At 54.2% G+C, this 13459-nt stretch overlaps 1 protein-coding gene across 2 annotated transcripts in view; it reads right to left on the bottom strand.

Moving 5' to 3' along the window:
* Positions 1–13459, bottom strand: part of LOC135873300 (casein kinase II subunit alpha-like) — a 57879-nt gene that overhangs the window by 5544 nt on the left and 38876 nt on the right. For both annotated transcript variants that reach the window (XM_065397705.1, XM_065397706.1), the window contains exons 3-9: positions 11739–11850; positions 10111–10212; positions 8401–8451; positions 6605–6664; positions 5280–5363; positions 2506–2616; positions 1717–1818 (exon numbers count right to left, since the gene is read on the bottom strand). In XM_065397705.1, coding sequence (XP_065253777.1) covers positions 1717–1818; positions 2506–2616; positions 5280–5363; positions 6605–6664; positions 8401–8451; positions 10111–10212; positions 11739–11850 — 622 coding nt within the window. The remainder of the gene's footprint in view (positions 1–1716; positions 1819–2505; positions 2617–5279; positions 5364–6604; positions 6665–8400; positions 8452–10110; positions 10213–11738; positions 11851–13459) is intronic.

Here is a 13459-nt window from a genome sequence, read left to right as displayed (position 1 = left end):
CCAGCAGCTCCCATTGGCTGCGGTTCCCCGTTCCCGGCCCCCGGTGCGCACCGGGCCAGAGCCCGCCCCCCGAACCCTTCCTGCAGCCGAACCCCCTGCCCTGACCCCCTCCTGCACCCCGACCCCCTGCCGCCCCCTGCACCCCGCCCCCTGCCCTGAACCCCCTGCCACACCCCGCACCCCTCGTGCACTGCAACCCACTGCCCTGAGCCCCCTGCCGCACCCCGCACCGACCCCTGCCAAGCCCCCTGCCGCACCCTGCACCACGACCCCCTGCCCTGAGCCCCCTCCACACCCTGCACCCCTCTTGCAGCCCAACCCCCAGCCCTAAGCCCCCTGCCGCACCCTGCACCCTGACCCCCTGCCTCACCCCTCCTGCACCCCACACCCCAACTCCCTGCCCTGAGCCCCCGCCACACCCCACACCCCTCCTACACCCCCTGGAGGCAGGGAAGGGGCCGAGCGGGGGCGGGGCCGAGCGCAGCGGGGGGAGGTGTCAGTAATGTGGCCCTCGGGCCAATGTACTAGTCCTCATGTGGCCCTCGTGGTCATTTGAGTTTGAGACCCCTGGGTTAGAGCATCTTCACCAGACACGCTACAGCGGGACAGCTGCGCCGACGCACGTTTGTAGTGTAGACCTGACACGAGCCTTAGACACACGCGTGTTTGTCAGCTAAGACTGTAAGGCCCTTTGCTCAAGGATGGCCTTTCTCTGTCTGTTCAGATGGAGCAATAACTTCGGAATGCCTTCTCCAGTCCATGTCAGGGAACGTTCTCGGCTTCAGCGGGCAGAGCTCTAGTGGTGTGGGGGGAACGGGGGGAACACAGAGCCTCTGCCATCTGTTTAACAGAGCCCCAGTCTCGAGCACCTCAGCAATTGTCTATAGCTCAAAGAACCAGTTGATGGCTGCCATTAACACCCCCACCTCAGCTTCGCCCATCCTTCCGACAGTCACTCAGTGTGTCGACATGTTCATCTCCCAAGAGAAACAACAGTGGGGGGGAGCAGTGGGTGCCCCTGGCATGATGGAGGGGTGGAGTTGGGCTGCAGGGAGTCGCTGAAATACAGGGGTATGGGAAGGTGGCACACAGGGAGCTTATGGGGGGCTGGAGGGATGCAACAAGACCCTGGTACGTGCAATGAGCTCAGCCTACAGAAGCAACAAAGGCTGCAACCTGGGCTTCATTTGTGTCAGGACTTGCCAGGGCTGGGCCCCGGCGCCACCGGGCCTGGCGGTTCAGGGCCCAGACGCTGCCGGGCCTGGAAGTTCAGAGCCCCAGCACCTCTGGGCTTGCGGCTTCATTTATGAACATAAAACAATTGCTTGAGCCCTGGCCCCCCTTTCATTACAAATTAAGCCCTGGGTGCAACCCCCTAGTTCTCCTCGGGTGACGCGCACACGAGGCTGCAGGCACTGGTCGGATATTGCAGGCCTGCTTGTGCAGGTGGTTATTGTCCTTGTTCTCTAGAGGGCCGGTCTGTTGTCCTAGGATTGCTCCGGAGAGCTGGTGGCTGGTCTGGCTGACAGCTGGTCTGTTCTAGGATTGCTGGCAAGTGCAGGGCTGCCGGTGCCGATATTTTAGAGGACCGAGCACTGAAGCATTTCTTTAGACCCCTCTCTCATCCACCGAGTCTCACCTGGTTTGTGCAGAAAGACAGCTAGAGGGTAAAGGAGGGGCTGTGTGGGGTCCTGTGCCCAGAGGCACTCAGCTCACCTGGTCATAGTTATCATGGCCGTGGAAGAAGGGCTCCTTCCGGAAGATCATACTGGCCAACATGCAGCCTAAACTCCACATGTCCAAGCTGTAGTCATACATCTGGAAAAGCCAAGGGGAGAGAGGGGAGAGGCAGCAGCTGCTCCAAGCACCCCCAGCCAGCTACCACTGACTCAGGAGAGAGATCATGCCCTGCCCTCCAGCACCATCCCTCAGCCTCCGGCAGAGAACAGGGGGTGTCAGTTTGGCTGACAGCTCCAGTTCCAAGATGCCGTTAGCCCAGGGCCCTCAGTCTCTTGTTCACAGGCCTGGGTTTCACCTGCATTTCATGGTCACTCTTCTACCACCTTCCTTTCTCCTCCCAGAGGAGCCCTCCCAGCTGTGTCGCACTCGTTTATATTCATTGCCTCGCTTGTCACCCCCCCCCCCCCCCCCAGCATGGCCTCATCCTGGCCAGGTCCCCTCCCCTCCATCCATGGTAGCCCTTTCACCCCTTGGACAGATTCTAGTTTGATGCCACAGTGTCTCTTTTCTCTGAGAATCAGCCCCAATCTCTTAGCCTGTAACACCCCTTCTTAGGGGAAAGCTGCACAGACAGTGCCCAACCCTGCATGGTGTGTCTGCGGGGATAGAACAGCTGCACCCCCACTGTCTGCCGGTGTGTGTTTCCACTCCCCACAAGGAGACTCAGGAACAGGAGCCCTGAGCTGTACAACGGCTGCTCAATCACTGCAAGGACCGACACGGCCAGCAGCTGGCACTGTTCACCTGCTGGGCTTCTTAACGTACCTGGTAGTCTACCAAGAGCTCCGGGCCCTTGAAATACCTGGAGGCCACGCGAACATTGTACTCCTGCCCAGGATGATAGAACTCAGCCAGCCCCCAGTCTATCAGTCGCAGCTGTAGCGGGAAAGAGACAGCGCCATTACCGGGCCGGGTCTTGAGTGTCTTGTACACCCAGCACTCTGCCCTTCCCCAGGGGAGACTCAGGAACCGCAGCAGAAAACCAGAAACTTTGCGTTTTCATCTGCTGTGATAATTGGGCCTACAAATGTACCCTAATTGTGAGCGTACCTGTCAAACCCGTGAGAAAGTTTATACAGAGTCACAGTAACCTAGACCAACAAATGCTGATGGGAAAAGGCACAAATGGAGACAAAAACTGAATTAGCACAAACAAAAAGGGCCCCCGGACATAACTCAAGGACTGTGTTAAGATCATGCCTGGTAACCAGAAGGGTGGGACCTGAAATCAGTGAACAAAATTGGAAGGTCAGAAATTAGGCCTAATTGGTGAACAAAATAAGGAGGGGAGGGAAGGGGTTTTCCACCCATTTCTCCCTTTTGGGGTCCTCAAAAGGAGACTTTTTGGGAAAAAGCTGCCATCGTGACGCTGACTGCAAGACAAGAGGAGGGGAAAACTAAGCTTCACCATTATGGCTGCCGCCCCCACAGGCTACTGGGACCCCGCCCGCCTTCATCCCAGCTCTGCGAGATGTCCTGACCAGGCCAGGCCAGAGAGGGGGAAACTGACGACATCACCACCTCCACTGACTCTCGCTAAATCCCAAACACTTCGTCTCCCCCTCCATCCCATGTCCTTTTCCTTCCCTGCCTTATTTCTTCTCTTTCTTAGCCCTCTCCTTTTGCCTTCTGTCTAATAAGCGTCTAGCATAGTCAGACAAGACTGGATATTTTGTGACCAGAAACGCAGCTAAATGCAATGCCCTGAACACCCGATGCGGCTACAAAGTTTGCCAAGTCTCGGAGCAGCTGATCAAACCGCATGCCATGCTTGTGTTTTCCAGCCGCGAGGTTGCAAGTCAGAGTCAGCACCAGAGACAGAAGCTGCATTTGCTATCTTTGCTGCTCTTTTCATTCCCCTTGCGTGTGTGTTTGTCGTCATTTATCTTTTCTGAAACGGGACTGGACTTTAGCAGCAGCTCCAGCCCGTCTCTACCAACGTCTCTCTTCCCCAAAAGGACAGTCATTACGATCTTTAGCAACAGCTAAGAGGCTGTCAGACCAGGGGCATTTTCCTTCTAAAAATCTCTGTCCAGCTAAAGGGAAAGGGAACAAGGGATGTTATTAAAATGAAAGCTTTACCTAATGCCTGACATTTCAAATGCTTCAAATGGTTTTCCTTCTTTTCCGTATCCTTCATGAAAGGTTAAAAAGCGCTTTCGTGGGGTGTTTGCCACGGGACTAAGCAGGCAGCTCTCTGCGTACCAAACCCCAAACTCTGTTTAACACTGTTTAGTGCTGGACAGTTTCAGGTCACGTTACACCTTTGACTCTTTGGGCCCATTTATTCCATCTGAATTAACACAACACATCTGAGGATCTCAAAGCACTTTCTAAATGTGAACAAATTCCTAACCAGCTTCACAAACAGCCCCTTGAAGTAGATCAATATTCGCCCCAGAGGGGAAATGACTTGTCCAAAGCCCTGCAGTTAAGTCAGCGGCAGAGCTGGGAAGGTGCTATGGATAAACTGAAGGGAAGTTGACCAGGAACGATGTGACCGGAACAGGTGGGCCTCACCTCCCCAGCAGAAGGAAGTGGAAGAACATGGCTCGAGAGATCAGGTAGAGAGGGAACATTCTTTCCCTGCTAATGATCACAGGGGTTTGCTGGCAATAGGTGGTTTTGCCCTTGACACACACCACACGAGAATGACCAGCACAGCTCTCCGAGCAACCTCCCTTTGAAGTCCTGGGGTTTTTCCAGGGTCCCAGATGGCAGCTCACTACAAAGGCTCTGGGAGCAATCTAAAGTTACATTTACAAGCCCAAGTTACTGACAAACAGGTGGCAAATAAAACCAAGTTTACTAGATACAGGTGTCGTTTTTATGGGCACCTGTATCCCCAGACAAACAGGAGTGTTGGGGGACAGCTGCAAATTCATCACCCCAGGCTGGGGACTAGCTACAGCCAGGGCTGGTCAGTCTCTACCCAGGCAAGGCTCCACTCGAACCCACTCGCTGCCTGCATACCACCAGCCCCCGGTGCCCACTGCTGCCATGTCCTCACTGTAGGAAGTGGGAGCGAGAGACTGGAACATAGCACAGGGGAAAGGTGCCCCAAGCGGCATTAACTCAACCGCCTGTCCAAGGAAGCAATGGTATTAAAACCACAGCTGAGCAAACTGCCGCTACGTTTCCGATCAGGATAGGCAAGGTGTGTAAATGAGCCTGAGGGAGCACAACGGAGAAGCGTGAGCAAATGTGCACACGGGTGTGCAAAAGGAGGACTCTTTGCTCTGCTATTTTCAGGAGGTTTCTTTATTGGGACTTGGAAGCCGAGTTTGGAAGACAAGGCTAATGGTCTCTGCTCACTGCTGCATCAGATACCGTGGGCGGGGGGGCCTAGAAAGGTCGGATCAGCCGCAGCTTCTTTCCTCATCACACTACATCAAACACACACAACTGAGCTATCCGGTGCGGCTCAGCAGCGTGTCTCCCGCCTGCCCGAGGGCAGAGGCTGGGAAAGAAAGGCACGTTCAATTGCGGGATTTTTGTGGGCCAGCAGTCAAGCCAGCCTGTGGCAGGCCCCACCTTACCTTTCTGTGCTCATGGTCTATCATGACATTGTGTGGCTTGACGTCTCGATGCATGACCCCCATACTGTGACAGTAATCCAGAGCCTGGGAACAGAACAGCAGAGGCAGGGTCATGTCACTGACTAGCAAGTCCCCCGCGTACCTAGACACAGGAAGTGCACTGTCAGATGTAAGGTTTGGCAGCAGCTGTAACCGAGGGAGAGATCCACAGGCTGTGCTGGGAATTAGCCATGCAACAGCAGGAACTCCATGGGCTGAACACCCAGGCAGCAGGAAGAGCAGTCGCCGCTTCACTGACATGAACCCCGAGATCTGAGCCCACACATTCTCCGGGCTCTGTTCAGGTGCAGGCCCTTTTACTGCCCCAGATAAGCCCATAGGATTGATCACCCAACCAATATACTCTCCTGCTTCCGACCTCTCTGCATTCCCGCGGAGGAAAACCAGGGACCTTTGTTACCAACTCACCCAGAGGAGGGCGCTGCCAGGACGCTCTATGAAACTTCCCAGGAGCCACAGGCAGCATTAAAGACTATCCAGTGGTCTGCACATTGGCTACCCCTGCTGCACTGATGCCAGTTCCATGCCAGCCCTGATCTCTGGTTTCCCAAGCTGACCCTTGGCCCAGGGGCTAGTGCGCTGCAGCACCATGCGAAACTCCCAGGTCCAATTCTCCGTCGCAGACTCTCAGTGGTCCGGCCCGGTGCCGAGGGGGAGACCCAGGTTTCATTTCAAGCCCACACATTCCGATAGCCCTGTGACTAAGGAGCTGCACCATGGGATTCTGGCCAGTCTGTGGCTGGAAGGGGGATGGTTGTCAGGCGGGACCGGGTGACACCTAGTCAAAGCGCTGATACCCCCTCTTCACGCTGGCCAGTCAGCTTAGAAAACCCCACGCTCCCCCATGCAAGCCCCATGCTGGCTGCTTGCATCTAACGCCAACCCTGATACTGGGCCTGAAGTGGGGAAGGAGGATGGATGGCTTCTCAGGGGCACAGGACCTCCACAAGTCAGTGACTTTGGGACCTCCCCAGCCCAAGACATCGTCCCACTCACCAACAAACTACAGCCGGCTTCCTCTGCCTGGCTGGGATTCGCCCGTGAGCTCCTCGTGCTGCTGCGCAGGAAGCCATCACATGTGGCTAGCAGGCACCAACTCAGGGGGGTTGTGTAGCCAACTGGCTGCTGTGCCCTGCCTCCTGCCTTTGCATTCTGACTACGAGGAGGAGCCGTAGCACCTCGCCCCGATCACTGCAATACAGAGCACCCACCCATCACCTGAGGAAGACAGGCGAGGTCCCTGCCCTCTGTCTTGGGGCACTCACCTTTAGGATTTCATACATGTAGAATCGAATGTCGAAGTCAGATAGCGTCTGGTACAATTGCTGAAAGCAAGGAATCGGAGCGCAGTTAAAGAAATGCCCCACACGCTTGTGCACAGCATCTTATTGTCTCCTGCAAGGCTCTGGGGCAGTGCCATGCACGTCCATTGGCACAACAGCGCCGCTGCACACCACGTCGGGGCTCGCTAGCCCCCTGCACAACGCAGGAATTGCACAACAGAGGAGGACTTTTGTGCTCAGACCTCAGGCCCTGAAACTCCAGGCCTGGCCAACCAACTGGGAATGCTCCTGGAAGGGGCCCAGGGGGAGAAGCGGTCTTGAAGGACTGGGGCCGGACTCAGGCCATTCTGGGCTCTTAAGATTGTAACCCTCACTCTGGTAGGTCTCTAGTGCACAGCCCACAGTGTCTGCTTTGTGCCCCAACTGTTACAACCAGGAACCATCAATACCAACAGAAGAGGAGCTGAACCCACAAACTGGTCAACCCCACAACCCACAGAGGCCTTCATCCGCACTCCACTACTCCCACATCGTGAAATGGAGGTAGAGCAGATGAACCAAGATGCTCCTGTCCTAGGCCTAGGAACAGGGAGAACTTGGTGCTACTAGATCCTGGCACTGCGGATGGAGCTAGCCCAGCAGGGCTCAAACGTCATTGCACCATGACCCCCTTCTGATAACAAAAATTACCACACGACCCCAGGACGGGGGGACCAAAGCCCTGGGGGGTCAGGGGCGGGGGGGCAAAGCTGAGGCCCAAGGGCTTCTGCCCTGGGTGGGGAGCATGTAACCTTAGCCCAGGGAGTGGGGTTCGAGCTTCGGCTTCAGCCCCAGGCAGTGGGGCTTGGGCCCTGGACCCCAGCAAGTCTAACATCAGCCTTGGTGACCCCATTAAAATGGGGTTGTGACCCACTTTGGGGTCCCGACCCACAGTTTGAGAACCCCTGAGCTAGACGAACTGAGACGGAAAAAGAATGCCTGGCACTGCTGAAACAACCCACCGAGGGCAGACGGCGCCTGTCTGAGACAGGTCAGAGATGAGCCCCTTGGCACACAGGAAACAGGGATCGCAGGAGAGGGGGGCTGACTGTAACATCAAGGAGACACTGGGGTTAAAGTGTACTTACCACTGAAAATAACACCACTGGGGACAGAGAGGGACCTAACCACTACGTCATTTACTCTCACAACAAGAACTAATAATCATAGAATCACAGGATTGGAAGAGACCTCAGGAGGTCGTCTAGTCCCACCCCCTGCTCATACACTCTCGTTTTTCCATTGTAAACATGCTAGAGGCCTTGTCCCCAGGCCCAAACATGCATTTGGCCAACTGCATTAGGTGGCTGTCAGCTTCCTCTAAAGCATCACGTACAGGCCACTGCCAGAGACAGGATACAGGGCGGAGGTAGGCTACCCCCCTGAACAGTGTGTCAGAGCTGGAGGGATACCGGCAAGATCAATCCAGTGCAACAATTCCTATCCCGTGCAGCAAGCTCCTGGGTTCCTCCCCCAGATTTTAAGCCCCTTCAGTCAACAGCACCAGCACGGCCCTGAGGGAGTCTGTGATGACTCCAGGTCACAGAGTCAGCACTTCCCAGCCCATTTGCACTGAAGGGTGACAATAACCATTCCTGTGGCCCTGTTGGGCTCGGCAGCAGAGGCCCACTCAAGGCCTTCCCTCCCCTGCATGAGGCAATGAGGGGCTGGGCACAGAAGTTATGTGCTGGGCAGGGATCTGCGCATGACCTGGTATTACAGTGGTGGCGCTCACTCACCTTGAAGTCTGTGTTGTTGACATGTTCGAAGACCAGGGCAGGCGTGCGAGACTGCGCGGCAGCACCAGCCATTCCAAGGCAGAGAAAGAAAAGAAAGTGGTTTAGTCCTGCACACAGATAACAGAGCCAGCCAGGGGTTTAGCAAGGCAGATACAAGAAGCAGGTCTCTTGCCCTATTGAGGACCCAGAACCCTTTGCTCTCCCTTTCAAAGGGTCCTGAGGAGCTTCACAAGCAGCATCACACTGCACACAGCTACCCTAGAGAACTGGACTGGAAAGCCACCTGGGCCAGGATCATCTCCAGTTGTGTGTGTAGTGCCCCACGTTATGGTATTGCACACACCATAACACAAAAAGCACATGCATACATATATATTAATCACTTCACCAACCAATGAAATGCAGCCACCTCTGGGGTGAGATGCAGCAAGTATTTAACAGCAATACTACAAAGCAGTTTAGGGCAGGAATGAAGGAAAACGCTGCATCCAGCGGAGGTCTGATTTATCCCAGTGGTGCCTACCAGCACTGCTGGGGTTATGGTACAGCTCTGCTCCGAGAAGCCACCTGGTGGCTCCCAGATTTGTCCTCTCTTGGCAGCTTCCAGATCCTGCATGCTCAGCTCTCACGTGAAAAAACAATAGTTTGGTTGCCAGAAGCACACATTTCCCTTCGACTCTCAAACGCCAGCCAGACTCCTCCTGTTTCCCACATCACCACTGGGACGAAGCTCCTGCACCAGGAACCGAGCTGGCAATTCTGCTGTTGAGGCACCAGGCAGAATGGAACCCTGCTGACTCCCAGAGTTGCCCTGGCTCGGTGGGGACGGGAGGAGTAAATGCCCCTTTGGCCAGTACCAGAGGCAGGTGTGACAGACAAAGGAGGCTGCCACGTGGCATAAGAAGTGAACCGTCATTATATTGTCACTTTTCTCACCGTAACCTCACTTTAAGTCACTGTGCTGGGACTGGCACAGTGTCCCCTACTGCAACGTGCTACATTAAAGGTGTCAGTCCAGGAGCAAGTGTCCGGGTTCAAGACAACCAGCCCGCCTATAAAACAATCCAGAGCCAGGGCCTGAAGAGTCCTGTTTCTCCACCTCCTCCACCATTCCCCGCAAAGCCGTCAGTCCAGCCCGTTCCAAGTGTGGGAGGTGCCACCTAGAGCACAGACAGAAGCTCTGGGGTGCAGCACCCTATAGCCTCGCTTGTCCATTAACAAACTAGAAGGGCTCCTAAGGGGACACGTTCAAAATCAGCTTGTTATTGACCTGCAGGTTGGTGGGCAAGGCAGACTGCCCCACGGCAGAGTCGCCTGCCAGTGACCCACAAAACGGGGCAAGAGAGCAGATGTTCCAATGGGGTAATGTCTCAGTTAATAGAAGGTGACCTGGGGATACCCCCGACACACAACCTCCTTTACCTGGGCACTAGAGGGCTGCATGCAGGCCCCGCCTGTACCCCACGGCTCCTGAATCAGCCAGGGGGATCACCGCCGCAGTGCAAGAGGCTTTCCCCCCTCCCCCGAGGGCTGAACATATGGCCCTGCCCATGACTCCCTGTGTGGGAGGCGTCCCGCTGCCGCAAGGCCCAGAAACTTGTTCTGTAGGAATCACTGGGTGAGACCATAGCTGGCATTAGTCAGCGCAGACTAGGCCACTACGGTTCCTTCTCGTCTTTAACCCCTTCCCTTCCAGCCCACACTTCTTACCACGGGATCTTTGACTATATCTAGCAGGCTGATAATATTGGGGCCTCCTCGGAGATTCTCCAGGATCTTAATCTCACGCTTGATTTTCTTCTTTTTTACTGGCTACAAAAGAGAAAATCAGAGTGTTACCACCACACATTCCTCACTGGACCCGTTTGCCACAATGACTTGGGCAGACAGCATGGAAACCCCACATGGAGGATATGGGCTGAAGACAGCAGCCCCCATCCAGTCTCTGAAGTGCTGCTCAGGGCAGGTCTACACTACCCGCCTGAATCGGCAGGTAGAAATCGATCTCTCGGGGATCGAATTATCGCGTCTCGTCGGGACGCGACCATCGATCCCCGAATCGACGCTTCTACTCCACCAGCGGAGGTACGAGTAAGCGCCGTCGACGGGGGAGCCGCGGAGGTCGATTTGCCGCCGTCCTCACAGCGGGGTAAGTCGGCTCCGATACGTCAAATTCAGCTACGCTATTCGCGTAGCTGAATTTGCGTATCTTAAATCGACCCCCCCCCGTAGTGAGGACGTAGCCTCAGTCTGCGTTCCTGCCCACGGAGACGGGAGCTTCCATAACACACTGTGTGTGGTGCAGTCATTGGAACACTGAGCTGCCATCAGGTTTCATCTCCTGGGAGCGAGGACACAGTTACGGCTTCTCCTCTGGGCGGTGGGGAACCACGCTGGTCTCAGCTTGTGGATTTCATGCTGGATTTGCAGGGCTGCTGTGACCTACTGAAATGGCAACTAAGAAGCCTCAATGCTCACCCGCCACAGCATTCATAAACTCCACACACAGCACCACTGAGATGCAGCCATCTCGGGGGCGGAGAGCGGATGTTTCAGCCAAGTATATCATAAGAACATAAGAACGGCCAGACTGGGTCAGACCAAAGGTCCATCTAGCCCAGTATCCTGTCTGCTGACAGTGGCCAATGCCAGGCGCCCCAGAGGGAATGAACAGAACAGGGTATCGTCAAGTGATCCATCCCCTGTCGGCCATTCCCAGGTTTGGGCAAACAGAGGCTAGAGACACCATCCCTGCCCAGCCTGGCTAATAGCCATCGATGGACCTATCCCCTGTGAACTTCTCTAGTTCTTTTTTTAACCGTTATAGTCATGGCCAACCCCTGCTCCTATAGTTTTAGATCGCAGCAACAACAAGGCCTGGTGCCTCTGGTACGAAAGTCGTGGCTGTTTGTGTGTGTGGGAGTGTCCCGCAGCACCTCCAAGTGGGGCAGAGACTGGCATGTGTTAATAGACACCCCCCACCCCAGCCTCAGAAGCTCTGACAGTGAGTGGGGTAAGTGGATGGTGGAGAAGAGGGGCAAAGCGGGAACATGTGGAGTTTCAATATGAGGAGGAGCACAGGGAATGTGTGCTGATCTGCCTGCCCCTCCCACGGACTCTTCGTCACATCAGCAATCTGAGCTGCATGTAGGGAGAGGAGCACAGGACAGCCAATGCAAAGTTCTCCCTTCCTGTCTCGTGACTACAGCCTTCCACAGCAAAGGATCCATCACCCAAAGATCAGTAGCACATACCTCAAATGCACAGGGACGGGGTGAACAGGGAGCACCAGGTGGGGAACAGGATGGGGTTCACAGCCCCCCGCCCAACATACCCACCTTAAGGATTTTCACCACAACTTTCTCATTGTTGGTGATGTTGATGGCTTCAAAGACTTCACTGTATTTGCCGCGGCCAAGTTTCCGCACAAGCTGGTAGTCGTCTTGGTTGCTGTACAAGGAGAAAAGAAAATGGAGGAGGAGAACGCAGGTCAGAACTGAACACTGGGTCATTTTCAGAGAGCAGCTCTCCCAAAGACTCTGGTGAGGGCAAGAGAACGGGGAGCTGTTCTGTAGCATACAGGGCTCCACAAACGTACCCACAAATCCTAGACCTGGTGAAAAGGAATACTGCTCTCTTGTGTACCTCAAAAGGACTCAAAGGGCTTTATGATTAGATACTAACAGAGAACACTTCACTCACCATCTCTGGGATGGGACACAACAGCTGCTTAACAGAGTGTAAATTCACAAGTGTGTGTGCAGATTATTGCTGGAAGAATGCAGCTATCCAGATGGAATCCACCCAGAACCCTGAGGGTAAACACTTCCATGCTGAAGAAGATGGTTTTGGCGATTCAAAAACTTGGCACTCTTCCCTTTGAGGAGCAGATGGAGTCAGGGCTCCTTGAGTCTATTGCCAGCTCCGCCCTGAGTAGCCCTGAGCAATACGTCTCCTCTTTGTGCCTCAGTTTTGCCATCTACAAAATGGATAGTTGTGGGTTGTGAGGATTAATTCATTCCAAACTCCAACATCTACTGATGGAAGGCACTAAAGGAGGGCAAAGATTTACATAATACTTGAAATGCAATGCTGCCCTCCTCTGGGCAGGGACCTGTCCATTTCTATTTGTCTATAAAGGGTCACGCACGTCTGGAGCACTGTAAAAATAATCTTAACAAGAGGGAATCAGGAAATAATAGGATAAATACCACGCAGAGAACCTGCATTTAAATTAAATCATCAGGGCCTCATGAAATTCACCTGAGAGGACTAAAGGAACTAACAAAGTATTGGCAATTATTTCTGGTAAGTTAGGGAGGAAAGGCATCAAGCCTCCAAAGATCTGATAAGAGTAAACAAGATGGGGAAAGAAAGGGAACAACAGGCGGAGAGTTTGACTTCATGCATTGCAAATTACCAGAGTCAATAAAAGGAGCTGATCTCTCAACAGAGAGAAACACGGGGAGACAAGTGGACAGCATGGACACACAACCCAACCATGTCAGGCTCAGCAAATGAAGAAAACATAGTGGGTTGTGTGCGAGAGACAGCAGGGATCCGTTCTTGTTCAATGGGAAACAAGCACAGGAAAGTTCCGGGTCAGTATTAGGAAAAAGGTTAATTCTAAGAACAGTCTGAGTGACAGAACAAGCTTCCAAGGGAGGATGTAGAATTATCATCACCGGAGATACTCAAGGTTTGGGGGCTGGCTGGCTGGCTCAGGAGATTAGGAATTGGACAAGGACCCTTTCATCTCCAGGTCACCGGTCCCAGTCCAGGCTGTTCAGTGGCCTGTATATGAAATGAGTTTGGGGCTGGGGGTATCTCTCAGTCCCGTTCCCAGTGGACAGAACAAACTCAACACTGCCGTTAGCACTGACAGTTGCCAGTCCCAGCACAGCAGAGTGGGCCTGGTACTAGCTCACATGAAGTTTGAAGTGAAAAGCTAAAGCTTATTTTACAGATGTACCTATAGTCACTAGCACTCAAAGAGCAGCCCACTTCCCCAGCGGTGAGAATTCCCACATTCCAAACCAGCCACCACACAAGACTGGCA

Source organism: Emys orbicularis, chromosome 2 (genome assembly GCF_028017835.1).
Source record: "Emys orbicularis isolate rEmyOrb1 chromosome 2, rEmyOrb1.hap1, whole genome shotgun sequence".
Classification (NCBI taxonomy): domain Eukaryota; kingdom Metazoa; phylum Chordata; order Testudines; family Emydidae; genus Emys; species Emys orbicularis.
Note: the sequence above shows the minus strand (reverse complement) of the source record. Positions and strands in the feature narration are given on the sequence as shown.